This window comes from Alexandromys fortis, unplaced genomic scaffold (assembly GCF_014885135.2).
Source record: "Alexandromys fortis isolate MF-2015 unplaced genomic scaffold, M_Fortis_MF-2015_v1.1 scaffold_39, whole genome shotgun sequence".
Taxonomy (NCBI): Eukaryota; Metazoa; Chordata; class Mammalia; order Rodentia; family Cricetidae; genus Alexandromys; species Alexandromys fortis.
In genome coordinates, this window is record NW_026067918.1 from 10471510 (window position 1) to 10495342 (window position 23833).

Below are 23833 nucleotides of genomic sequence, written 5' to 3' on the forward strand. Positions count from 1 at the left end.
ATCTAAGCAAGGAGTGCCTCTGAGCCTCATTCAGATTTTCTAAATTTCTACAAATATGAAAAAATTAATTTTAAGTGTCATGATGCAACATGAAGGTGCTCTAGTATGCATCCTCATTTTGCTTTCCATGAACAGAATTTCATCCCGGAGTTCCATGGAAAGGACTTCAGAATATTGATCCCGAGAATGACCCTGATGTCACTCCTGGCAGTGTCCCTACTGGACCCACCATCAACACCACTATCCAGGATGTGAATCGCTACCTCCTCAAGAGTGGAGGTGAGGAGGGCCATCACCCTGCCTTCTGTGGGTGGGTCTCCAGGCTCATGGAGAGGCATCATCTGATTGTGCTGGAACACTGCATGCCTACAGGGAGGCCACGTATGATAAAGAAGGCAGGGACTTGACCATCTCAGCAGTGGGAACGTGTATCCTCACTTGCAGAATGGAGGTGATAATGTCTCCTCATGGGCTGATGAAGAACATGTGATTTGTAGGTCCCACCTGAGTAGCTCAGCTGCTCCTTTCTCCCCACAGTGACCAAGGTCTGTGGCTCTTTGGATATGCAAAGGCAGGCAGCAGTGTAGGTTTGTGCTTAACTGCAGCCTTCCCACTGTGAGCCCCAGTTCCAAGGTGCACCCGTGTTCTGCTGGCCTGTCATTGTGGTGTCTGAAACACTCTTGTGACACTGCAGACCTCACAGCTCCTCAATAAATCATTTCTTCTGGAGTAAAAGAAAGTGGAGAATGGATCTCAGTATAGATGGCTGTGAGCCACCATGTGGTTGCTGGAAATTAAACTCAAAACCTCTGGAAGAGCAGGCAGTGCTCTTTCATCTCTGAACCACCTCTCCAGCCCCAAGAACTGTTTATTATATTTTTTAAAAAAAAAAAAATTTAGAGTTGGGCTAGAGAGATCTCTAGAAACTTGGGAGATCGTAGTGGTTGTGAGGGAAGTGTCTGTCAGTCTTTCAGAAGGAACATTACTCCGACTGGGGACTAATGCTCCTAGAGACTGCACAAGAAGCATCTGTGTACACCATGACCATCCCAGCACAGCTTGCTGATTAGTTAAAGATTGAATTTGGGAGGTCTGGGTGTAGCTCAGTTGATAGACTGCTTGCCTAGCATTCACTAATCCCTGGGCTCCATTCCTAACACCAAATAATCAGGTATATTTATGCATGTATGCCTGTAAGCTTAGCACTTGGGAGGCAAAGGCAGCAGGATTACCACAAGCTCAAGGCCAACCTGGGCTACATAGGAAGACCCTCTCTCCTTTTTTTGTGTATGTGTGTTTGTTTGTTTTTTAAATATTTATTTATTATGTATACAATATTCTGTGTGTATGCCTGCAGGCCAGAAGAGGGCACCAGACCCAATTACAGATGGTTGTGAGCCACCATGTGGTTGGTGGGAATCGAACTCAGGACCTTTGGAAGAGCAGGCAATGCTCTTACCCTCTGAGCCATCTCTCCAGCCCTGTTTGTTTGTTTTTTAATGCAGAGTTTCTTAGTAGCTTTGGATTGGAGCCTGTCCTGGAACTTGCTCTGTAGACAGGGCTTGAACTCACAAAGATCTACCTGGGAAGACCCTGTCTCAAGCAAATACAAAATTTAATAAATAAAAAAGATTATTCTTCAGTACTCTATTTTCTTCATAGCAAAGGTTAGCAAACTGATAAAGTGTCAGCCAAGTCTGCACAGGGCACACACAGTATTTCTTTTTTTTTTGGTTTTTCAAGACAGGGTTTCTCTGTGGCTTTGGAGCCTGTCCTGGAACTCGCTCATGTAGACCAGGCTGGTCTCAAACTCACAGAGATCCGCCTGCCTCTGCCTCCCTAGTGTTGGGATTAAAGGCGTGAGCCACCACCGCCCGGCCACACAGTATTTCATAGCAGAAATGATAGCTGTCCCATCAGCCCATGAGGCTGGCTTGGGCCACCCAGAGGCAGGGAAGCATGAGACAGAAGGCACCTGGTGCTCTGTCACTGCTGCCCTCCCTTCTGCAGGACTCCATCACTCCACAGCCGCACTCACTTGTCTGGGTGTGCGCAGTGCACAGTCTCTCTTTTTCTCCTTCCAGGTAAACTGTCAGACATTAAATCAACGTGGTCCTCGGGCCCAGCCTCTCACACACAAGCCTCTCTGTCTCATGAGTTGTGGAAGGTACCCAGAAACACTACTGCACCCACCAGGCCACCTCCAGGCTTAGCCAATCCCAAGCCTTCCTCTACGTGGGGCACCAGCCCCCTAGGCTGGACCAGCTCCTACTCCTCGGGTAAGCACTGCACCTCCTGTTGACAGGGTACAGGGTAAGAGAAGCTGCTCCATACATGCTTTAGGAATGCACCTGTTTTATCCCAGGCCTATTATCAGACCCCTGGAGCCTGAGAGGTTAAGAAAGAGCTGGAGCATCATAAACCTGTAGGGCAAATACCATATGGACTGTGTCCTCGGACAATTCATTCTAGGCTTTCCACCTACCTCAGTCAGCACAGGGGTCTTAATTTCTTCACAAGATTCCATAGAAATATAAAGGCTTTATACCGGAATGAAGGTCCCTCAGACATGCTGTGCAGCTCTGTAGAGTCCCTCCACCACGTTTGCATCCCGTGTGCAGTCACTGGGCGCCGCTGGCAGCTGTGGAGATGCAGAGCAGCTGTCTTGCCCTGCTGTGCGTTTCTATAACAAGCCTGGGGCTGGAACAGCACAAGGTAGAGTAGAACTTTCCAAGTGACTCTCAGGTACCCTGTCAAACCTACCCCTATGGCACAGACAGAAAAAGACAAGCCTCCTAGGCTGGCAGCAGGGTTTTCATGGGCCATAGGTGAAATCTACTGTGGTTATGAGATTGGGTATGTTTTAGGTCAGACTAGAAACATGGCCTGTGGGTTGAATTCTTGATCCATGGACTTGTTACACAGGTTCTGCTTGGAGTACTGACACCTCAGGAAGAACAAGCAGCTGGCTCGTTCTGCGCAACCTCACACCCCAGGTAAAAGTGCTGCCAGGTCGGGGGCTGTCATGTCATATCCATGAGTAGTTGCTTATGGCCAAAAGGTACCTGCTCTACCCCTGGAGCAGGTACCTGTGGTCAGGCAGGCATCTTCCTTCAGAGCCTCGAGTCGCTGAGGCAAGTATGAATGACAGGTGAGTGTGGGCAGACACAGCCAGGCACTTCTCAGCCATGCTCCTGGTGACTTAGTTGCCCTTCAAAATCTGAAAAACATACTTTTATAAAGAGAACCTTTATCTTACACATCCATTCAAGGGGATTTGGCCACCTCAGGCATATGTCAGCTTGTAGGCACCATTCTCTGTCACAGAACTAGCCTGTCACCTCAAGACTACCAAGCTGCTGCTATACCTTTTGCAAACTGCAGAACTCAAAATGGAACTTTGGCCCTTGCCTCTGACTGGAGTAGCCTACATTGCAGATGCCTGGCCACAAAGGCACCTTCCAGTGGTAGTTGCTGTCACTAGCCTGTCAATGGAAGTCTGTTCTGGTATGCAGTTCACCCAGTTTCCATACTGCTATTGCAGAACACAGCAAGAGCTTGAAGGAACGCGTGTTCTGCCCTTTGCTTCCTCCTCAGATTGACGGTTCTACACTGCGGACGCTGTGTTTGCAGCATGGGCCTCTCATCACATTCCACCTGAATCTGACCCAAGGCAATGCTGTGGTCCGTTACAGCTCCAAGGAAGAAGCCGCCAAGGCCCAAAAGTCTCTGCACATGTATGTTTTTTTCCTCAGTCCCCTCACTGCTGAGTAGCCACCAGTGCCCAGTGTTGTTAGATGGGGGAGCGAGTGTTATGGTGCCACCCCACACTGCTGCACAGGTGGTGCCCTGGGCAGAACTCTGTCCTTTCCTAGCCCTGATCTTGGAAATCCAAGATCAAAAAATATGGACAGACTTGATTCCTCTGGCTTAGCTCTTCAGCTTGTAGACAGCCATCTTCTTCCTGTGTCTCCACAGAGTCACTGGGTTTGTTTTGTGTTCCCTTGGAAAAGTCCAAAAGGAGCTTCTAGTTACCCAGGCTCCAGGACTACAGCAGCCCACTGCCCGCTTGAGGGTGCTTTCCATGCAGAATACAAAAAGACCTGCTCTGGAGTATCACCAGAGGTGGGGGACACTGATGCCAGCTGAACCCCCACCCCTACCATACAGCACACTTAAACATGTACTCCACACATCAATCCTCCGTGGCTGCCAAATTCATTATCTAGCTTAGAGTTAACAGTGACAACATGGCCACAAGGCTAGGTCGTCGTGATAGCCTGTGGCATGATGATATTTTTGTCTGTCTTTCCTGGTAACACAGACTCAGGACTCAGAATGACACACTTACCCAGCCTCTTGCCTTCTAGGTGTGTACTGGGAAACACCACCATCTTGGCTGAGTTTGCTGGTGAAGAAGAAGTGAACCGGTTCCTGGCCCAAGGCCAAGCCCTCCCACCCACCTCCAGCTGGCAATCTAGCAGCGGGGGCAGCCAGCCCAGGCTGGGCTCCTCGGGCAGCACCCATGGCCTAGTGCGCAGCGACGCTGCCCACTGGAACACCCCGTGCCTGAGCGGCAAAGGCAGCAGTGAACTGCTGTGGGGTGGGGTGCCCCAGTACTCCAGCAGTCTCTGGGGCCCTCCCAGTGCTGATGATGCCAGGGTGATTGGCAGCCCCACACCTCTCAACACTTTGCTGCCTGGGGACCTGCTCAGCGGCGAGTCCATCTAGGGGTCACCTTCATCAGGGAGGAGAGAGCTGACCATGCCAGGCACGGCTCTGAGGCTCCAGCTGATGGATAAGCTGCCCCTTCGAGTACCTCTGTCCAGTTCTGAAGATGAACCTTGGCCTCAGCCCTTGCGAACTGTTGAAGACAGTGCGGGCTGCGTTTGGTCAGTGTCACGTGCTAACGACAGGATGTTCCTCATAGCTTTTTATTTTATGTCGTCTTATGTTTGTACGGTGTGTTGTCATTTTGCGTTTTAAGTATAAAAGCTGCTTAGAATAGTTTTATCATGAAGGGCACTTTTCAGACTGTGGGCTGGAAAGGGTTATTTTATGGCGGGGTGGGGGAGACTTGAAGCCTATTTAAAGTGAGCCTGTGACGATTATGCACATTACCAGAGGCGGCGGGCGGGCGGGCAGCTGCGTTGTGCAGGCACAGAGCTGAGGCGTGGCTAATGCTCTGTCCCCCAGGATCCGCCTATGCACATTTACCCTTGTTTCATTACTTTTTCATGTCATTTTTTTTATCCCAAAAAATTATTTTTAAAAAGTTAAAAAAAAAAAGACATATCAGACATGCAAATACTTGAACCCAGCAGGCCAATACCTAAATGTGAACACTTCCACGTTGACATCTGTGCACAGAAACAGGCTCTAGGAAATGTCCACGTCATAGCCTACATGTGCGTGTGTGCTTGTGGAACAGTGCGTGTGCGTGCTTGCACGGTTAGCGTTTATTGTATGCGTGTTTGAGAGTGAGTGAGGGATTTAACTGTGGGTTTCCCTTTTATTCAGTATATGCTTTTTTTTTCTTTTTCTTTTTCTTTTTTTTTTTTTTGCGCATTGGTCAAATGTTCTCATTGTTGTTCGCTTCTAACTTTGCACTGAGGTGTCCCTGCCCTTCCTTCAGCTAATCCTAAACAGTAAAGAGAACGCGGGACAGGGCTGGTGACAATTCATGTGTAAATGTTTACTCAAGGACTCTGTTATTGCATTTAAAGTTACAGTGTATATCTCTGGAGAATAATATGTCTATCTACCTTTAGCAGCTTTTCATTGTGGACTAATGCAAGAAGATTATTACCAGAGTATTGCACCATTTCCCATCTGGAATATAAAGTTAAAGAGAAAAACAAAACTGTTGTTGAACTGTGGCCATAGATACTTGTAGAGAATGGGTGTCCCGCAAGGAGCGGGGACAAGCACTTGGACATGGGTTGTGACTGCTTTTGGAGGAGCTGTGCTTTGGGCTCCCACCTGTTTACAGACCTTTTTTCTCCTTCAGACTTTAAAATAAAATTTAAAAAAAAAATTTAAAAAATTTAAAAGGAATAAAAAAAAGACTTCCATCTTTAAAAAAGGAAAAAAAAAAACAAGCAAACAAAAACCTATTTTCAGAATACAGATGTGTTACTTCAGAGCTCTGGGATGGGGCGTGCTGTTCCCTCCAGCCATCATGGACTCTATCAATTGTCTTCACCCTTCCTCAAGGTGATGAGGCATTGTGGTCTCTGTCTTGCACATGCCGGCTAGCTCTCAGGAAAGCCAGGGCTCCCGGGGGCAGCTCCACACCATTTCATGTATTTTTAAACCCAACTCCTAGCACTGAAGATGTTATTTAAAAAAAAAGAAAAAAGAAAACAAAGAAAAAAAAGAAAAAGGAAAAAAAAACAGAAAAAAACACACAAAGAAGAAAAATACCTAATCTCTAATGTGTAGCAGTTACATATTTACCAAATAATGGACTCAAAAGAAATAGATGTTTGAAGAGTGCTTTATATATTAAAAATTGCTTTATGTTTTAAAGATGATCAATGTTTTGATTGTTTTGCAAGGAAGAAAGACAATGAAATAACACACCCTCAAGTATGTTTTAAAAAAATATATGAACATTGTACTCCCTGCCTATGTGGTAAGGAAACTTGTGCATTACATTTTTTAATTAGCTTTTTAATAGTTTTATCAAAACAAGGAAGAAAGCAAGTCCTGCAGGACCGCAGAGAAACGCTGGTTCTCTAGAGGATCGTGAGCTATGCACAACTGAGTTCATCATGTATCCCCCGGAACGGACTCCTGAGTGACTGCATCTCATCACCATCACGTGCGTCCTAGATATTTGATGTATGTATATCAAATACGTGCGTGTGCGTGCGTGTGCTCCAGACCTACAGCTTGCCATGCTGCCATTTAGCACTGAGTTATAGAAAAACTCCTAATGTTTTAAAATTGGGGATGAAGTAAAGGATGTTTTCAATCTTTGTGCCCCCCCTTTTTTTTTTCTTTTTTTTTTTTTTTTGAATCTTTTGAATTTAAAATGTCTCTGACTCTTAAAAGAAAAAACATTTGTGGCGCTTAGTGCCCCTCCTCATGGAATGTGGTGGTTGGACGCACACCAGAGGTTGCTTTTAAAAATACAGCGCTTTGTTGAGTCTTAATAAACTGCGGTTTTTCTTGGCTATTCACTCTTGCTGGGTCATTATCTATCTGTGAGAGGCAGGGACTTCCTTTTTCACTTTCTGCTGATTTGGCCTTCATTCCTGGCTAAACTCAGTCTTGGCTGTTTGACTTGAGGCATTGCTTTGGTTTTGCTAAGAATATGTGGAGTCTGTCAGTAGCCACTGAGAGACAACAGCTTCTAAGTCCCCCTGGCCTGACTGAATTGGATGCATCTGAAGACCAGTAAACCCAGGCTGCAGGTTTTCCCAGAACTGCCACCCATACTTTGTCACATGTCCAGTACAGGCGTTTAAAAAGAAACCAGAGAGGCTGGGCTTTTGTGTGTAGGCACAAGGTACTGGGCTCCATCCCCAGTGCTATCTGGAAAAATCACGGTGGTTATGTGCCTGGACCCAGGAGGCTGAGGAGTAGCACTGCCTGAGTCCACAGGTCATGCAACAAGGTCCCAACTCAGAAAAAAAAGGGGGGCATGAATGTGCTTTCTAAGTGTTTTATTGATCTCTGCCCCTAAGACCTATTGGCTAAAATGCACAAAACAGAGGCATTGTTGCCCTAGGGCTCATGGGTGGCACTAGGTCAGCTCTCAAACGCTATTGTTGGCCCACCATGTGCTGAGGAGGAGAGCTGGTAGCTCTGCTGAGGAAATCACCCATGGGGTCCTGGCCTCATGGGAATCCAGAGGGAAGAGTGAGACTCAGGATTTCAAGCTGCCCTTGGCCTTCCAGCAACCTCCAGCTCAGCTGACCAGAGCTTCAGCAGAAGAGCAGACTACGGCTAGCCTTGGAGCTGCTGTGTTTTTGTCTCCTGTAGTAAAGAAGCAGTGGCTTAGAGGAGGCTCCCTGTCAGTCAGATGCTGTTGTCAGCCTTCCAGTGCCTTCAAGACAGCCAGGGAGTGAACAGGTTTGTGGAGGTGGCACCCGGCCCGGCCATCGAAGCCATGTTGGATTTTGATGAGGAGCAGAATGAGAACCAGTGGAAGAAACCTCATGGGATTGGATTGGATGAAGTAGGCCTTATGTCAGATCCAGGAAGCAGTAGGTTTGGAGCTGCCCTAGCACCACACTGTTCTGACGAGACTGTGGCACAGCAGTGACAGCAGAAGGCAGGATGCCCAGCCAAGGTGGTGTGCCTGACAGAAGAGAATGCCCGTGGAGGTGGGCAAGCCCGACTGGGACCCAAGCCACGGTGGGAGCTACTGTGGGGCCTGCGATGAATGAAGCAGACAGACGTTGGCAGCAAGGGTTATATCCCAAGAAGCTTCTGTGCGGCCAGGGTGACAAGTGCCCTTGTGAGCCAGTGCTTTTCGGAGTCACTGCTGATAAAGGTGTCCTCACAAGCTCATCTGTCAACCCCATCCATCCTTGTGAACAGCCTTCAGCTTAGGTGTCCACCTATGACAGATGGTGCTAGATTGCACCCAGAAATCTTCAAAATCATAGTGCTTGGTCTGAGTATTCCTTAAGGAGAGCAGAGGCCCAGGTGGTTTCAAAGCCTGTGTGCTCCCCTGTGCAGCCAAGGTCAAGAAGCAGAGGTGACAGGAACGCACGGCTGCAATGCCAGCATTAGGGAGTGCAGGCAAGAGGATCAGGACTGCAGTTATCCTTGCCTAGCATGGGCTACATGAGCTCTGTATTCACTGAAATGCTACGACCTGCTAAACAGAAGTTTACAGTTTCCCAGTCTGGAGTTGATTGCATTTGCCAGTTACAGCAAACTCATCTTCCCTCCCTTTCCTACAAACACCAGTGGGGGGTGGCTTTGTGGTAGAGCCCCTGATGCTAAGCACTCCCAGGAACCCTAGAGCCCCATCCCAAGGTAAGGAATGGAGGTTGTAGACAAAAAGCATGGTCGGCTGGGGTGCTGACAGCCTCTGCTGCTCTCAGGCATTGCCTGGATCCTTGTGTCACACCCCACGGAAGGCAGTGCTGGTGATTCTGTGAAAACTCCCTGGGTATGTTCTCCTTCTCAGTGGTGCATCCTGACTTTGTGAGACAGAACTGATATCTTCATTTAATGCAGGGCCCACAGGGACTGGAGATACAGTACCATCCAGCTGTGACAGCTGAGACACCCATGGGGACAAGTGGGCCCAGCACTGCTATTTTGTCCTGACCCAGGGTGACTCCCCCCAAAAAACTGCACCTACTGAAGGTCATTCAGACTTGAAGGATGCTATGTTGAGTCTCAGGAGTAAAACCTACAAGCTCCTGTAGCTCAGTTCACCCAGGGCATCTCACCCCACACCATCCACCTTAGACTGGGTGCTGATGGGTGAACCAAGGGGCTTCTTAACCCATAGCATTGAGTCATCCCTAAATATGGGAGTCCTTCCCTAAATATGCCCCCTTCCTTTGCCCACATAACATCACCACTGATCAGTTTTTCACCCTGGGCACATAGCCAGGCCTTTGATCTTGCTCAGGAAAATGTGGCCACTTCCCCTTTGCTAGAAGATGACCTTGACTGAGCCCCAAGTCCTGAGGTTCCCATGGAAGGCTTGTGGGTCCCAAGCACCTACATGTACCTGGCAGGAGCAGGTCACGAGCCTATCCCAAAACAAATCCAGATTGCAAAACCCATTTAATTAGAATAAAAAACAGTTAATTAGAAAAAAAAACAGTTGGGCCGGGCGATGGTGGCGCACGCCTTGAATCCCAGCACTCGGGAGGCAGAGGCAGGTGGATCTCTGTGAGTTCGAGACCAGCCTGGTCTACAGAGCTAGTTCCAGGACAGGCTCCAAAACCACAGAGAAACCCTGTCTCGAAAAACAAAAAAAAAAAAAAAAAAAAAAAAGTTGGGTAAAGCCAGGTGTGGTGGCACGTGCCTTTGATTCCAGTACTTGGCAGGCAGATCAAGGCCAGCCTGTTGTACATAGTGAACTCAGGACAGCCAAGGCTGTGTGGATAGATCCTGTCTTCAAAATAAATAAATTGAAGAACCTAGGGGAAGGGAGTCCCAGGTAGGACAGAGTAGCCCCACATCCTTGCTTGGCCATCACCTCGAGGAGTCGGTGACGAGGAAAGTTATTCTACTGCTGTGTCCAAGTCTCTGCCTGCAGGGTCATGGTGACTGTCCCCTCCATCCACAAACTGGGCAGATAATGTAGTGGCCTCCTCGGTTCTGCCAGGCCTGCCAGAAAGGAGAATCAGGGTGACCAAACCAATGAGAAACCCCTCTAACCTGTGTGGCTGGGCTCAGTGGATGCTCTGAGCCCCTGATGTTTCATATCAGGCCTTCCAGGTTGAAGGCTCTAGAGCAGAGGGTGAGGCAAGCCAGGAGCTGACTCCTGGAGCCCCAGAGTACCTCACTACTGCAATGGGGCAGTGCCACTTCACACCACCCTCCTGCCCCTCCCATGGGCCTCTCCATCACCTGTTCTGCTCCCCCTCGTAAACAGAGTGAAGCTTGTTGATCAGGAAGATCTTGTCCTCTCCCTCCTGGAAAGGCCAGAGCACAGCATGAGACAACAGAGTTGTTCATCACTCCACCCTAGAGTTGGCCTGTTCTGGACTTCTGTGGAGCTCATGTAGGAAGTTCAACATCACAAGGAACAGAGTTAAGAGGTCAAAGGGGCCCAGGCATGGTGGCCCACACCTTCTATCCCAGGAGGTAGAGGCAGGCAGATCTCTGTGAGGGAGGCCTGGGCTTTGGCTTTGGAGCAAAATCCATTTTAGGCAGGGGCTACATGGTAAAGCCATGCCTCAAAAATCAAAAAGGTCAAAGGATATTTGTGATCCAAGCCTAGCAATGAAGGTAAAGAGAAGAAAGCCATGAGCTAGACTTACACAGGCTCCGCCTCTGCCCTAGACAGGTTGTCTTCCTACCCCACCCCCTTTCTTTTTCCCTTGAGAAAGGGTCTCATGAAACCCAGGCTGGTCTCAGATTCAGCTAACTGGGGATGACCTTAAACCAGCTCAGTTGCTGCAATTTCAGGCATGCACCACACCTGTCTTATACTGTCTCCTTAACAATGTTTTTAGTCCTGATCCCAGCTGACAGCCCATGTGCATACACAGAAATACCTAGTCATGAGAAAAGCGTGTGAGCCCAGTATTTCCCACACCTAAAGCAGACAGCAGGCTACCTGCCAACTCCATCCCCAGGCCTGACCACTTCCTGCCTGCTCTCTGCTTAACCCAGTCAAGAGAAGTGGCTCCCACTAGTCTCAGTACTCAAGCACCTTAGACAGGAGGATCACTTTGAGATTAAAATAAGACCCTATCTCAAAAACCAGGGCGGTGGAGATGGATCTGCAGAAAAGCTCCCCGCTGCGACAAGAAGCCTAGCAGAAGTCACCCTGAAAAAGTGTCTTATGACAGCAGAACCCACAAAGAAGTGGGAGAACCAACTCCACACACAATGACTAAAAATAAAATCTAAAAATTTAGTCAGAATGTACACCTTTAATTCCAGCACTCAAGAGGCAGAGGCAGGTAGAACTCTTGAGTTTGAGGCCAGCCTGGTCTACAAAGCAAGTTCTAGGACAGGACTACACAGAGAAACCCTATCAAAAAAAAAAAGAGTGGAAATGTAGCTCAGCTGGTGGAGTGCTTGCCTAGCACACAGAGGGTCCTGGGTGCAATACCTGGTACCACATAAACAAGAGAGAGACCGTAAATCCATTCAACGTCATCCTCAGTATACAGGACAACCTGGGCTACAGAGGGAAATCCTATCTCTAAAAGCAATAGAACAAGCACAGGTGTGCCAAGGGGAACCCCAGAAGCTAGGTGGACAGGTGACCAGACCCAGAAACCACACAGGTAGGACTTACATTCCGGATCTGTTCCTTGAGCAGGCAAATGACCTTCCTTTGCCCTTTCACCACCTGGATGTTGAGGTAGATGACAGCCCTGAGGAAATGGGGGCTCAGGCTGAAGGCTAGGCCAGAGCAGCTTAGGGCACCACCTTAGGCCAGCCCCCACCTGCGAACTCACAGTAACAGGGCCGACACCAGGAAAAGGAAGAAAGTATTCTCCACCAGGAGGTGGTGCAGCCAGGGCAGCCAGGAGCCCCTGGAGCCAGCACGCTCCAGACGACGCACCCAGACCGTGCCTGCCTCATACATGGTAGTCAGAGTTCGGAAGGGGCCACAAGTGCTTGAGGGCTTCACCCTGGAGAAGAGAGGGACGAGACCCTGAGGCAGCAGTCCCGCTCTCAGCCAGGACAACGTTCCTGTGTCACCCCAAAGCCAAAGAACTAGGCCCTCCACTCACTGCCAGACAGCATAGCAGAGAAAAACAGCTGTGCCCAGGAACGACGGGAAGCAGAGCAGGGTGAGGAAGACGGTGCTCATGTGTGATGCCAGCCAAGGCCTGCGAGGGGCCTGGCAGTTGGCCATCAGGCTTGCCTAGGGACAAAGACTGATTTTCACTCTGCCAAGGTCACCATGCCCTTCCCCCAAGCACCTTTCCCCCTCCTCCTCTTCTAAGATTATGATTAATGTGGCTCGTCAGCCTGACTGGTCTAGCGTCACCAGGGAGGAAAGCGTCCAGGCACCCCTGTGAGTGGTGTAAATTCCTAGTCAGGACAAGCAGAGATTGCACTCCAGATCTGTGCTGCCCACATCAGCCTGGTGACTACACCAGCCCCAGTGTGGAGGGCCAGAGCCAGTGGGACCAAGGTCCTGGCTGTCAGCCCCTGAGCACACCAACTGAGAAGGACTCAGAGTCACTCCCAAAGGACTGGGGAACCAGCAGATGTCTCCAGCCTGCCTAAGATAGGACTGCCAGGGAGGGGCAGCCCAGGGTAGCAGCAGGCCCAAGTTTCTGTCTTTCCTTTTTTTTTTTTTAAGCCTCAACTGTTCTGGAACTTGCTCTGTAGACCAGGCTGGCCATCAAATAAGAGACTGCCTGCCTCTGCCTCCCAACTGCTGGGAATTCTGGGATTACAAGTGCCTGCCACGACTCTTGGCTCACATTACCTTTTTGACATAGAAAAGGAACAGCAGCCGGAGTATCTGCACTGCGGGCAGGAGCGGTGAGAACAGGACACCCAGCCTAGGGATGGTGGCAGCAGGCAGGGCTAGTAAGTGTCTTCCCAACCTGAGCCACCCACCCAGAACCAAAAGGCTGCGGCCCAGGGAAGGAAGGTGGTGGCTGACAGCCAGTGGGATGCAGATGAGAAACTCTCACCAGGTCAGCGTCTGCCCGTAAATCAGGTCCAGAACATTCCTAGCAATATCAAACTCGGGCTTCTGCCTCCTCTTGAGCTTCTTCTCGGAGATGAGCCTGGACAGAGGAGTCCCTGAGAGATGGGCAGGGAGACCCTTATCCCCAGGGCACCAGGCAGGGGCCACCTGCACCAGTGCAAGCCAGCACCCAGCAAACGTCAAGAGAGACAGGGCCATCACAACCACTCAAGCTCCTCTGAGCCCCTTCTCTAAGAGACACCAATCTCAACAGCATCGAGTGTTGTAGTGCTTTAAAACAGAACAAACTGGAATGGACAAGGCGGTGCATGACTGAAATAATTCTCAGGAAGCTGAGGCAGGGGGATTTCTGAGTTTGAGGCCAGCTTGGTCTGTGTAGGGAACTCCAGGCCAGCTGGGACTACTTAGAGACCTTATCTCAAAACAAACAAGGACTTGTGGGTCGGGCAGCTCAGCTGCTCAGAAAGGTGAGGAAGAAGGAAGTTCAAGCTAGCAGAGGCAACTCATCAAGATTTACCTCTAATGAAAAGGGTGGGGGGGGGCTGGTAAAATGGCTAGGCAGGTAGGTAAACATGCTTACTGCCAAACCCAATGCCCTGAGCTCAATCCCCAAGACCCACATGGTTAGGAGAGAGAACCGATCTCCACATTCCCCAGCACACATGCACACACATGCACAAAAACACACTAAATAAATGTGTAAGAAAAGTTTGAGCTGGGTGGTGATGCTGCACGCCTTTAATCCCAGCACTCGGGAGGCAGAGGCAGGCAGATCTCTGGGAGTTCGAGACCAGCCTGGACTACAAGAGCTAGTTCCAGGACAGGCTCCAAAGCTACAGAGAAACCTTGTCTCGAAAAAACCAAAAAAAAAAAAAAAGTTTGAAAAAAAAAAATACCTTGCTTTTCAACTACCATTAAAGCCCTGTATTCTCAAAGAAAACACAAAAGGACTCAAAGAGCACTCAAAAAGCCAGACCCCAAGACATCACATTCTAACAACACCCCCTCCCCTCTCTCTTCCTGTCTCTGAGCAACACTGAAACCATTTTTTTTTCCGATCTGAAATTACCCGACATCCTGCCACCCACCACCCTCACGGGCTGGTGGGGGTAGCGAGCACACATCAACTTTCCCCACCTGTCCCTGACAGACTGAGGGCAGGATGGGAGGGCTAGGTGGAGCCTCCTCACCTCCACACCAGCTCCCCGAAAAGGGAGTCCAAGAGCGTGAAGATGAAATCCACGACCAGGAAGCGGTACAGCTCCTGGCCCACAAAGTTCTCCCAGCACCCGTCCTGCAGTGTAGCCACCCTGCGGCCCAGCCAGTGATAGCAAAGCACGCCCAGGACAGCCGTCTTCAGAATGAGACTCCTGTACAGGGAGAGGTTGTGAAGGCTCAGGGGGATGCTCCAAGAAGCCCTACCCACCAGCTCATGCTCCAGGCCACATACCTGCAGATGGCCATGTATACCTCCAACACAGGGGAGTCATGTCGCTCCAGAGTAGCCAGGCCACAGAACAGGTAGGAGGCACCCAGATTAAGGGCACTGACCACCAGGGGCAGGGCCAGCAGCTCCACCCCCTGGCCGCGCTATGAGGACAGAGAGAGGACTCCATCAGAAAAGACACATGGGGACATGTTCACTGTTGTCCTGTGGGAGCAGGCACTACAGGAAGGGTCTGGCTGGAAGATGGGAGCAACATGCATGTAGCACCTCCCTCCAAGACATGCAGCTTGCCCCAGGCTTCAGTTCCAAAGACACAGGAACCAAGAAGGAGCATGAGAACCATGGGCCTAGTGGGGTTGTGGGAGTCTCAGCCCCGGGATGGTCTGTCCCTTGCCTTACCTGCATCATGACCTCTGAAAAGGTGAAGACAGCCGCTGCACAGCCCACCGTGGTGCCCAGACACAGCAGCCCTCCCACAGCTAGCATGGCAGCCTGCCACAGCTGCCCGCATGCACTCCGGGGGTGCTTCTGCAGTTGCCACACAGCCAGCAACTCCTGCAGATGCCAGGTAGCATGTCCCTATCACTGGATCCCAACACACAAGGCAGATTGCCCAAGTCCCTCCCTTCCCTAGAGAGGCCCAGGCCACGCCTGCCTCTGCTGAGACTCAGCGAAAGCAGGATGGCTGCCGCCGTGGGGCCCTTTCTCATCCCTTCGCCATAGCCTAGTCTCCAGATATCCTCAGTGCCTAGCCTGTGGCCTTCGCCCCATTACAACCAGAGCCCCCAGGATGAGGACACCTGTCCCCAGTAGAAACTCCCATGAGTCACAACAGCATGAAACCCAGAAAGGTAGAGCATTCCCATGAAGCCCAGTTGGCCCTGGGACCCTGAACCTTGCAGGAAGGATCTGAGCTCAATGCTGCAGTTTCCCCTGTAGTCCTAAGCCCCTGGCTACCGCAGTGATTAAATGACTATTGAGGAGTCATTCTTAGCTGCAGCTGATGCTTCAGGATATGAGGACAGAGTGTCACACAGAGAGGGACCCCTGTCCTCCTGGCCCAAGCCTAAGCACACTGGAGCAGTTTCTGTAACTCCAGCCCCTTCGTGTCCCTGGAGCTCGAGGGGGCAGGAGCATCAGACCTGCCTGGACACTGTGGGGAGGACCACCAGCTCGCAGACACCAGTCCAGTGTCTGGAGAGGATCCAGGCCAGGTCTGCAGGGCCAGGTCTGGGTAGGTAGCTGCTTACCTTCAGCTGGGTGCAGATGCTGTCCTGCTGCACACGGGAGGCCCGCTTCTGAGTCACCTTGTAGTCCCAGGAGCAGAAGACCGTAAGAGCATGGATGCCTTTGGTGCTGCCGACCCGATAACTTTCCCCAAAGGAGTGGGACATGCTAGCAAGCAGCAGAGACAGGCAGGAAGTGAACAGGAGGGACGGGAAGATGGGTGGATGAGTAGGTAGGTGGATGGGTGGGTAGGTGGATGCGTGGGTGGGTGGATAGACTGGTAAGTGGGTTGGCCGGCAGGTAGGTGGGCAAATGGGTGGATAGACGGATGGATGGACTGACAGAAGAAAGCGCTAATAAATGGGGGATGAGGATGGTTAGATGGATAAGTGGGTGGACAGATGGACAGGCAGGTTGATGAATGAATGGGTGTGAGTGGGAGGATGAGTAGGTACATAGGAGAAAAAACTGATCAAGAGAGATGGCTAGAAGGTGGGTAGATGGATTGATCGGTGGGAACATGAGTAGGTAGATGTGGGGACGGACAGGTGGGTGGGCAGACAAGGAACTAGGTACAGATGGAGGACTAATGGGCGCAAGAATGGGGCTCAGAGCAAGGGCCACGTGGTTGGTCAGTACCTGTACACCAGAGTGATGCAGGTAATGAAGAAGGCGGCCCCCACCGTGAAGAGGTAGGCCAGCGGCATGTTATAGGGCAGGCTGCCCGACCCGGGGCTGCACCGGCCACTGTCCCGTGAGGAGTCACATGACTGGCTCAGCGTGCTGTTACTGTAGTAGCCGTAGTACATGACGGTGTGCGTGAAGCAGCCCTGTCAGGAGGTCAAGTAGAGTCAGGGATCCTCCCTTCCCACCAAGCCCAGTGGTTCTCAGACTCCCTGATGCTGTGATCCTTTAATTCAGTTCATGTGGTGACCGCCAGCCATAAAATTAATTCGTCGATACACAACTTTAATTTTGCTACTATTATGAATTGTAATGTATCTGATAATCAGGACACCTGATATGCAATCCCCAAAGGGGTTGTTGCGACCCACAGGTTGAGAACCAATGCACTGCCCTAGCCTTCCCTGAGGCCTCCAGAAGGAGGGGAAGCCACTCATAGGGACATCTAGGAACAGGCAGGATCCCACCAGAGACACTGGGACAGGACGGGCACAGGAGGGCACGGCGGGAGCTGAAGACCTTACCCTGCCTGTGAGGAGTTCTAGACCAGAGCAGGTAGGGACCGGGTCTGGTGGGTCAGGCGGGAAGGCAGCCTGCACACCCACGAGGAAGCCCAGCAAAGGCAGCAACATCAGCACATTGAAGGCCAATAAGGTCTTGAGGAAGATGAAGTAGGAGAGGACGCTGGAGCCAAACTGGCCGCCAATCTGCTTCAGAGCATAGCGCCATGGCCTGGCAGCATACAGTCCTGAGACCAGCACCAGCCCCAGGCTGTGCAGAGCCTGGAGGAACAGCTGCAGGTCAGTTCTGAGGGCAGGTCCACCCAGATCATGCCCAGCCCCAGGAAAAAAGTAGAGCTAAAAGTCCCTTGGTAGGACAGCAACAGGATAGGGTGTCCCCCACCCCAGTCAGCCACACCCACAGCAGACCTCACAGTTCAGAGCTCGTACCAGAATGCAGCTGTATCTGAGCCTGCTGCAGCAGGAGAAGGCCCCACCTCGGTCCTGCTGGCCCCTCCTCTTTCCCTTTGGGCTCCAACTATTCTCTCTGGGGACAAAGACAATGCCTAGACCATAAATGCCTAGATTACAGAGGACTGTGGCTGCCTCCTGACTCAGGGAGGCCCGCTGGGGCCATGGGGCACTCACCGAAGCCAGCGCTTCTCACCCAGGCTCAAAGGCATGTTCCGGACCATGTGGTCCCGCTGGGCCACCGACAGACCCTGAAGCTCCTTCACTAGCAGCCTCCGCTTCTCTGCCCAGAGGAAGAAGGTCCCTCAGTGCCCAGCATCCTTCCTGCTGACCCAGCACAACCCTCCAGGACCCTCGCCCCTCGTCCTCCTACCCCTCGAACTCAGGAGCCCCTTCTCTCATCCCCACCAGATCCTGGCATCCCCGAGGCCAGTGCTTCCCAGCTGTGGTCAGTCCTCGTAGAATGGAGGGCAGGGTCTGACCTGATCAAGCTACCCTGGGACTCCTTATACAGAGTGGGGGGAGAGGGCTGGAGAGATGGCTCAGAGGTTAAGAGCACTGGCTGCTCTTCTAGAGGTCCTGAGTTCAATTTCCAGCAACCACATGGTATCTCACAACCATCTATAATGGGATCTGGTGCCCTTTCTGACCTACATGCAAACATGCAGACAGAACACTATATACATAATAAATAAATAATGCTTTTTTTTTTAAAATCTCAGGTGTTCTCCCTCATATTAGGAGTCATAAGCCTGTTTTAACAGATAAGCAAAGCCACAAGGGAACGGGGACAGGTTAACACTGCCTCCTCTCATGGCCGCTGTGATGTCAGTGTTAAGTGTCAACTTGACAGACTCTAGAATCACCTGAAGTGGGTCCCTGGGCACGCCTGTGAAGAGTTATACTGTTACTTTAATCAATGTGGGAAGCCACACCTTAACTGTTACAAGAATGTTCCCTGGGTAGGGGATCCTGGACAATATAAAATGAGGAAACGAGCTGAGCCCCAGCAGGCATTCATTCTCGACTGTGGATGCCGGGGACCAGCGGCTTCGAGCTCCTGCCACCTTGACGACCCCACCACCCTGTACCACAGTGCGAACTGTGAGCTGAGGAAGCCCTGGCTCTGTTATGCTGCTTCTAGCACAGCAATTTATCACAACAGGAAAAGAAACCTGTTGCCACACTTCCGGCCCCCACAAATCAGGCAGGCGGGCCAGCCGGTGGGGGGAAGTTCCCTAACTCTGAGTCAAAACATAAATGACCTTCAGAAGCAGGAGGGTCGGAATTCAAGGCCAATGGGCAGGACTGGACCCTGTCTTCACTCAGCAAGGGCTGGCGACACAGACTAGTGGGTGGTAAAGCATTCGCCTAATACAGCCCTCAGGTAGCAGGTTGCGTCGTTCACTTACCATCCTCCTCCAAGATGGTGTGGTCCAGCTCCAGGTCATACAGGCGAAGGCTGGGCCGGGCAGAGCGCACCATGTTCCCCAGCAGGGGCCGGCTACTCCTGCGCCGCAGCCTCACTGTGCGGTTGTAGTACTCGGAGATGATGGCCCCGCGGCTGCGACCTTGGAAAACAGGTGGCAGGGTAGCAGATGGCAGAGGCTAGACCGGCCTCACATCCCTCTGGACAGTTCTTAGCACCAGGCCTCCCTGTCCTTTAGCCTTTCCCAGGGCTGGGGAAAATGCCTTTACCAGAAACCCAAGAGCCTTTGTTTTTGAGACAGTTTCTCTGTGTAACCTGGCTGTCCTGGAACTCTGTAGACCAGGCTGGCCTCAAACTCAGAGATCCACCTCCTCTGCCTCCTGAGTGCTGGGATTAAAGGCATGCGCCGTCATCTGGCCCCAAGAGCCTATTTTTACCCCATGACAAACGCCGTTATGTTTAGAATCCAGCAGGGCTGAGTGTGGCACAGGGCTGTGCTGAGCTCCAGGCCCCAGGCACAGGGAGGCTGGGAGCTCAGAGGAACTAGGTTCAGACACCTAGGCTGGCGTCAAAGTCAGAGCAAGGGCAGAGGGTCCTACTCACCAATGGTGCGACTAGGCATGCTGGCCAAGATGCGGAGAGTGGCCGTGCTGTGGGTGGGGGCACCTTCAGGCCTCCGGAGGGTCTGGTAACCTCTGTCTAGGAAGGACGGAGACACTGCAGCTGCCTCACCCGGGCCTGTAGCATGTAGGGCAGATATTCCCAGGTCCTGCCCACACCAGGTCACAGTGCAGGGCTGAGCTCACCTGGAGCCTGGGGCAGCAGCTCCAGCCCCTCCTCGGCGACCAGAAGACTCTGCTCTTGAATGAGCCGGTGGAAGGAGTCGTGCACCTCGCTCTCTTCATAGGGGCTGGGTTCCAGGCTGCCGGGGAGGGGGGCGTGTGGGAACCCATGCTCCTGTCCTCCCCCACTCCCAGAAGACTTCACATCATCCCAGACCACCAGCACCAGGGTACTTACTCTTCGTCCCCCGTGGTCTCTGGGACATTGAGGACTAAAGTCAGTGGCTGAGCCATGGCTGTGGTACACCCTCAGCCCAGCTGCAGGCCTAAGGGAGCTCAGAGACTAGACGCAGCCTATGGGAGCCCAAACAGGCCATCTGTTGAGACAAAACCAGCTTTCAATGCCTGGCACCCATTCCCTGGGGGCCCATACTTAAGTCACACACACACACACTTACTCACTACAGGAATCTCCACCCTGCCCCCCATCGACAGCTAAACACTTGGTTAACCGGCCCCAAATGGCATTCTCACCAGTAACCGGCTATGGGGAAGGAAAGCAAACAGGAAGGAAGGGTGAGGCGCAGTTCCCCCGTTAGCTTCCTAGATGTCACTAGTCCCGGGGAAAAGTCTGTGAACACTACCCCTTCAGGTCAGTTCTCAGGCGTGGCCCTAGGGCTTCAACTCTCTCAGAGAAAAGGCTGGGAAGTTTAGAGGACTTCCCTGTGCCCGCCCTATGACCCCAAAGTGCTCTTTTGAGCAGGAAGCGCGGCCGGGCGGCCGCAAAGCCCTGCCCCTAGCACCGCCCACTCCGCACACAGGACTCTTTGAAGCCCACCCCCAACACTCGGGTCTGGACGCTCCGAGGTTCTCGTGTCCACGGGAGAGTGCCTCCCTACATTCCCAACGCAGCGTAAAGCTGGAGGAGGGAGCTGAGCCCACACAAGCTCCCTTTGTCCGGCTCTGTCACCGGGCACAAAGTAACCAGAGCGTTGTAAGGGGCTCATTGTCCTCCTGACCTAAGGCCCTAAGGGAGGGCGCGGCGGAAAGAGCAACCAATCCCCTGACTCCCGCAGGATCTCCCCCACCAGAAGGCAGGTTCAGCCCTGTCAGCAAACCCTCTCCGTCTTCACTTAGGGAACTCGCAGTTTTCGGAGAGCTCCCCCGACGGCCGAGAGTCCCCACGAAACCCCGATTCGCGCCAGGCACGCCCCCGCCTGCGCTGCTCCAGCCTGGAGTCAGTCAAGGGAAAGCAGCCAGGCAAGGTGGTGCCCGCTTAGTTTCCCGGTCCCCTCCCTGGCCACAAGACTTCTCAGGCTCAAGCCACCCCAGGCCACCCCACACCTCTTCTCCACAAGATGCTGGAAGTTCTCTGAGGCTCCAGGCCCGGAGTCCGGATCCGCTCGGGCCTCAGGTTTTCAGTCCCGCCCGGGGCCGGCCAGGTGCGCGCAGTTCCGGGACGCACTTCCATCCTGCGCCCAGAGCCAGACCGGGAGAGGCCGGCAGCCGCAGCCCCCAGGAACCCGCAGCCAAAGTGTCACACACACACACACACCGGCGGGGCAGCCGCGCCCACAGCCGAGCTGCGACCCTGCACCCGGGTCCAGGCGCCCAGCTGGACCGGAGGAGCCCCGCTCCCCCAAGTGGCTCACCTGTGCGCGTACCCGCCGCGGGCAACCGCGCAGTCTCGGCTTGACCGGCAGACGTCATTAACAGACAGTAATTAAGGTCCAGGGGGCAACCTTTGATGGTTCCCAGGCTGGCAGCTAGAGGTGGCCCCACTACCCGCCCACGTGGCAGCGGGCCCAGCAAGTCACATGATCTGCTCCCGCCTGCGAGTAGGTCCCGCCCATCCAAAACAGTGCCCTGTGCCCGCCTGCTTTGGACTCCACCCTGAAGTCTGAACAAAGTGGGCGCGGCCGAGTATTTGGATAGATAAGATCCCTAGGTGGAGCCCCTAATTTTTGTAGGACTCGGTTTCTCCAAGTTTCTAAATGGGTCGGTATTTCCAAGCCCACTCACGTCCCGAGGTTACTTACCAATCCTCAGCCACTCCACGAGGAATTGAGTAATCCCCTCCTCCCAGCCTCGGTTCACTGATCCCCATCTCCCGCTGAGGAAAGGGGTTACCGCCTCCTTTGCCCTGGGCATGGTGTCTATTTCTGAAGCTAGAGTTCAAGCCGCTTCCGGTACCCACCGTCCCAGACGCTAGCCTTTCTATTTCACAGACGAGGAAATTGAGGCTGAGAAAGTTCCACCAGCCTCCCGGTGTCACCAGCTGGAACAGGGCACTTGGCCACCAGAATGCTCCATAGAGCCCCTTCCCCCATGTGACAGGCAGGGTGATTATGAGAAGGAAATAAAACGGAAAATGAGCCCCTGCCCCCACAAAAGCGTGTGGGGTACAGTGATGTGGTGACGCCTGATATAACAGGGTCTGGTTGAGCTGGGGAGTGGAAGGGGCAGTGACAATTCTCAGCAACTGTCCCTGTGGGGCTGGGTGGGGCATCCCTGGCCTGCAGACTCAACCGTCCTCAGCTCCCCATTGCTCTGAACACTGAATTTTACATGGCTTCTGGCCCAGCTTGAAAGCCATTTCCTGGGAAGCCTTCCTGCATGAACTTTGTGGAATAACAGCCACTGCTCAGGGACGCTGGGAGGCCCAGGGAAGCCAGAGCTAAGATGAGAAGGCCTTAAAGGAGGTGAACAGTGAGGAAAGGCTAGAGCTCTCAGAACTGGGAACTGGCCAAGACTCCTCAAGGTCTAGTCGGTGATGGCTCCGAGTCGCTTCCTGAGCACTTAGGCTGGGCTTGGCGCCAGGGCATACCATAAAGGGAGGGCAGTGCCTGCCGTGAGAGCAGCAAGTTCAGAAATACTCCCAGCCGGGAGTAAGAGTGCAGGCCTTTAACCCCAGCCTTGGGCAGGTACCTCTGTGAGTTCAAGGCCAGCCTGGTGAGTTTCAGGACAATCATAGCGACCAGGGAGACCCTGCCTTGGAATAACAAAAAAGAAAAGACATAACGCCAGGTTCTAGAGAGCCAGCAGCTGGGTGTTGTGGGGCCCTCCACACGTCACTATCACGCTCTCTGCTCTCCCAGGGTGACTGCAGACGGCAGATAACGGGGTCCTCTACGCCTGGGCGGGAAGGGGAGGGGAAGGGAGCAGGCAGGTACACGTGGTGCCCACCAAGCACCTCTCACCTGTGCCCTCCCGCTCCGGTGCAGGAAGTGCACACAGAGGCAAAGGAAACTGCGGGGAAGGCGGGAGTGGGTGGAGGGGAGGAGGGGAGGAGACGCTGCCCCCGGAGGCGGGAGGGGGGGGGTACTGCCACATGACCCCACCCCACTCCCTCACAGCCCTGTCTGGTCCAGAGCTGGTCGCCGCACGAGGGAGCTTCTTGGGGAGCTTGGTCCCTTGCCCCTTCGTGAGCTGCCTGATGTGTGGAGAAAAAGACGGTGAGAGGGGAAAGAATTGAGGTCTCGGGGCTGGACCGAGTCTACAGCTTCCTCTGGGGTGGTTTGGGGGTTCCTCCTTTTCTCGCCGTTGGGGATGTAGCCACGCCTCTTATTCTGGGTCACTTAAGAAGACCAGAGCAGGAGGCTGGGCAAGAAAGAACACACAGAAGGGGCCCTAGCACATTCAGAGCTGGGGTGTTGCAGGAAGGGGATTCTAAGAGCTGTTGGGGTTAAGGACAAGGGTGACTTCCTATCTGTCAATCTGCACATGAAAAAGAGTAGGGATTGTGTTTTTCCAAAGCTTAAGGTTTAAGGTTTGTGACAGTAAGCCTTCGCTTTTGCCGGCGGCTCCTCTCTCTCTCTCTCTCTCTCTCTCTCTCTCTCTCTTCCTGGAGACCCTTCAGCTTAAGGTTTGTGACAGTCAGTCTTCGCTTTTGCCGGTGGCTTCTCTCTCTCTCTCTCTCTCTCTCTCTCTCTCTCTCTCTCTCTCTCTCTCTCTCTCTCT

The 23833-nt window shown here is 52.6% G+C and overlaps 3 protein-coding genes across 14 annotated transcripts in view; 2 read left to right on the forward strand and 1 right to left on the reverse strand.

Moving 5' to 3' along the window:
• The window catches only part of Tnrc6c (trinucleotide repeat containing adaptor 6C), a 120282-nt gene extending 113099 nt beyond the window's left edge, over positions 1-7183 (forward strand). For all 5 annotated transcript variants that reach the window (XM_050140523.1, XM_050140525.1, XM_050140528.1 and 2 more), the window contains 5 exons: positions 136-279; positions 2085-2279; positions 2926-2996; positions 3598-3737; positions 4371-7183. In XM_050140523.1, the coding sequence (XP_049996480.1) occupies positions 136-279; positions 2085-2279; positions 2926-2996; positions 3598-3737; positions 4371-4731 (911 nt within the window). In that variant the 3' untranslated portion in view covers positions 4732-7183. The remainder of the gene's footprint in view (positions 1-135; positions 280-2084; positions 2280-2925; positions 2997-3597; positions 3738-4370) is intronic.
• Positions 7184-7656: 473 nt separating this feature from the next.
• Tmc6 (transmembrane channel like 6) lies at positions 7657-21684 on the reverse strand. 6 transcript variants are annotated; one of them, XM_050140529.1, is made up of 20 exons: positions 21526-21684; positions 20112-20250; positions 19898-20013; positions 19695-19790; positions 19075-19233; positions 17840-17945; positions 17642-17738; positions 17216-17473; positions 16647-16837; positions 16031-16175; positions 15180-15335; positions 14784-14923; positions 14524-14703; positions 13317-13412; positions 13106-13181; positions 12399-12532; positions 12120-12296; positions 11957-12035; positions 10555-10619; positions 7657-10311 (listed from the first exon to the last, which is right to left on the reverse strand). In XM_050140529.1, exons 2-20 carry the CDS (start codon positions 20165-20167, stop codon positions 10206-10208), a joined length of 2433 nt encoding a protein of 810 aa, XP_049996486.1. In that variant the 5' UTR covers positions 20168-20250; positions 21526-21684; the 3' UTR covers positions 7657-10205. The 6 variants fall into 6 exon arrangements, 5 of the variants coding, with proteins under 5 accessions (XP_049996486.1, XP_049996488.1, XP_049996487.1 ...); XM_050140531.1 differs by lacking the exon at positions 21526-21684 and adding an exon at positions 21218-21503; XM_050140530.1 differs by lacking the exon at positions 21526-21684 and adding an exon at positions 20408-21047.
• A 1541-nt stretch (positions 21685-23225) lies between these two features.
• The window catches only part of Tmc8 (transmembrane channel like 8), a 10016-nt gene continuing 9408 nt past the window's right edge, over positions 23226-23833 (forward strand). Inside the window, exon 1 of one of the 3 annotated variants that reach the window (XM_050140541.1) lies at positions 23226-23328. The gene's annotated coding sequence lies outside the window, so the exon portion shown is untranslated. The remainder of the gene's footprint in view (positions 23329-23833) is intronic. The other 2 variants (XM_050140536.1, XM_050140535.1) reach the window with 2 other exon arrangements.

Coding starts and splice junctions, on each gene's coding strand:
- Tmc6 (XM_050140529.1), bottom strand. CDS start 20,167: ATGGCTCAGCCACTGACTTTAGTCCTCAATGTCCCAGAGACCACGGGG. Junction 20,014..20,111: donor GAGACCACGGGGGACGAAGA/GTAAGTACCCTG, acceptor CCTCCCCGGCAG/CCTGGAACCCAGCCCCTATG. Junction 17,474..17,641: donor TCAGATACAGCTGCATTCTG/GTACGAGCTCTG, acceptor CTGTTCCTCCAG/GCTCTGCACAGCCTGGGGCT.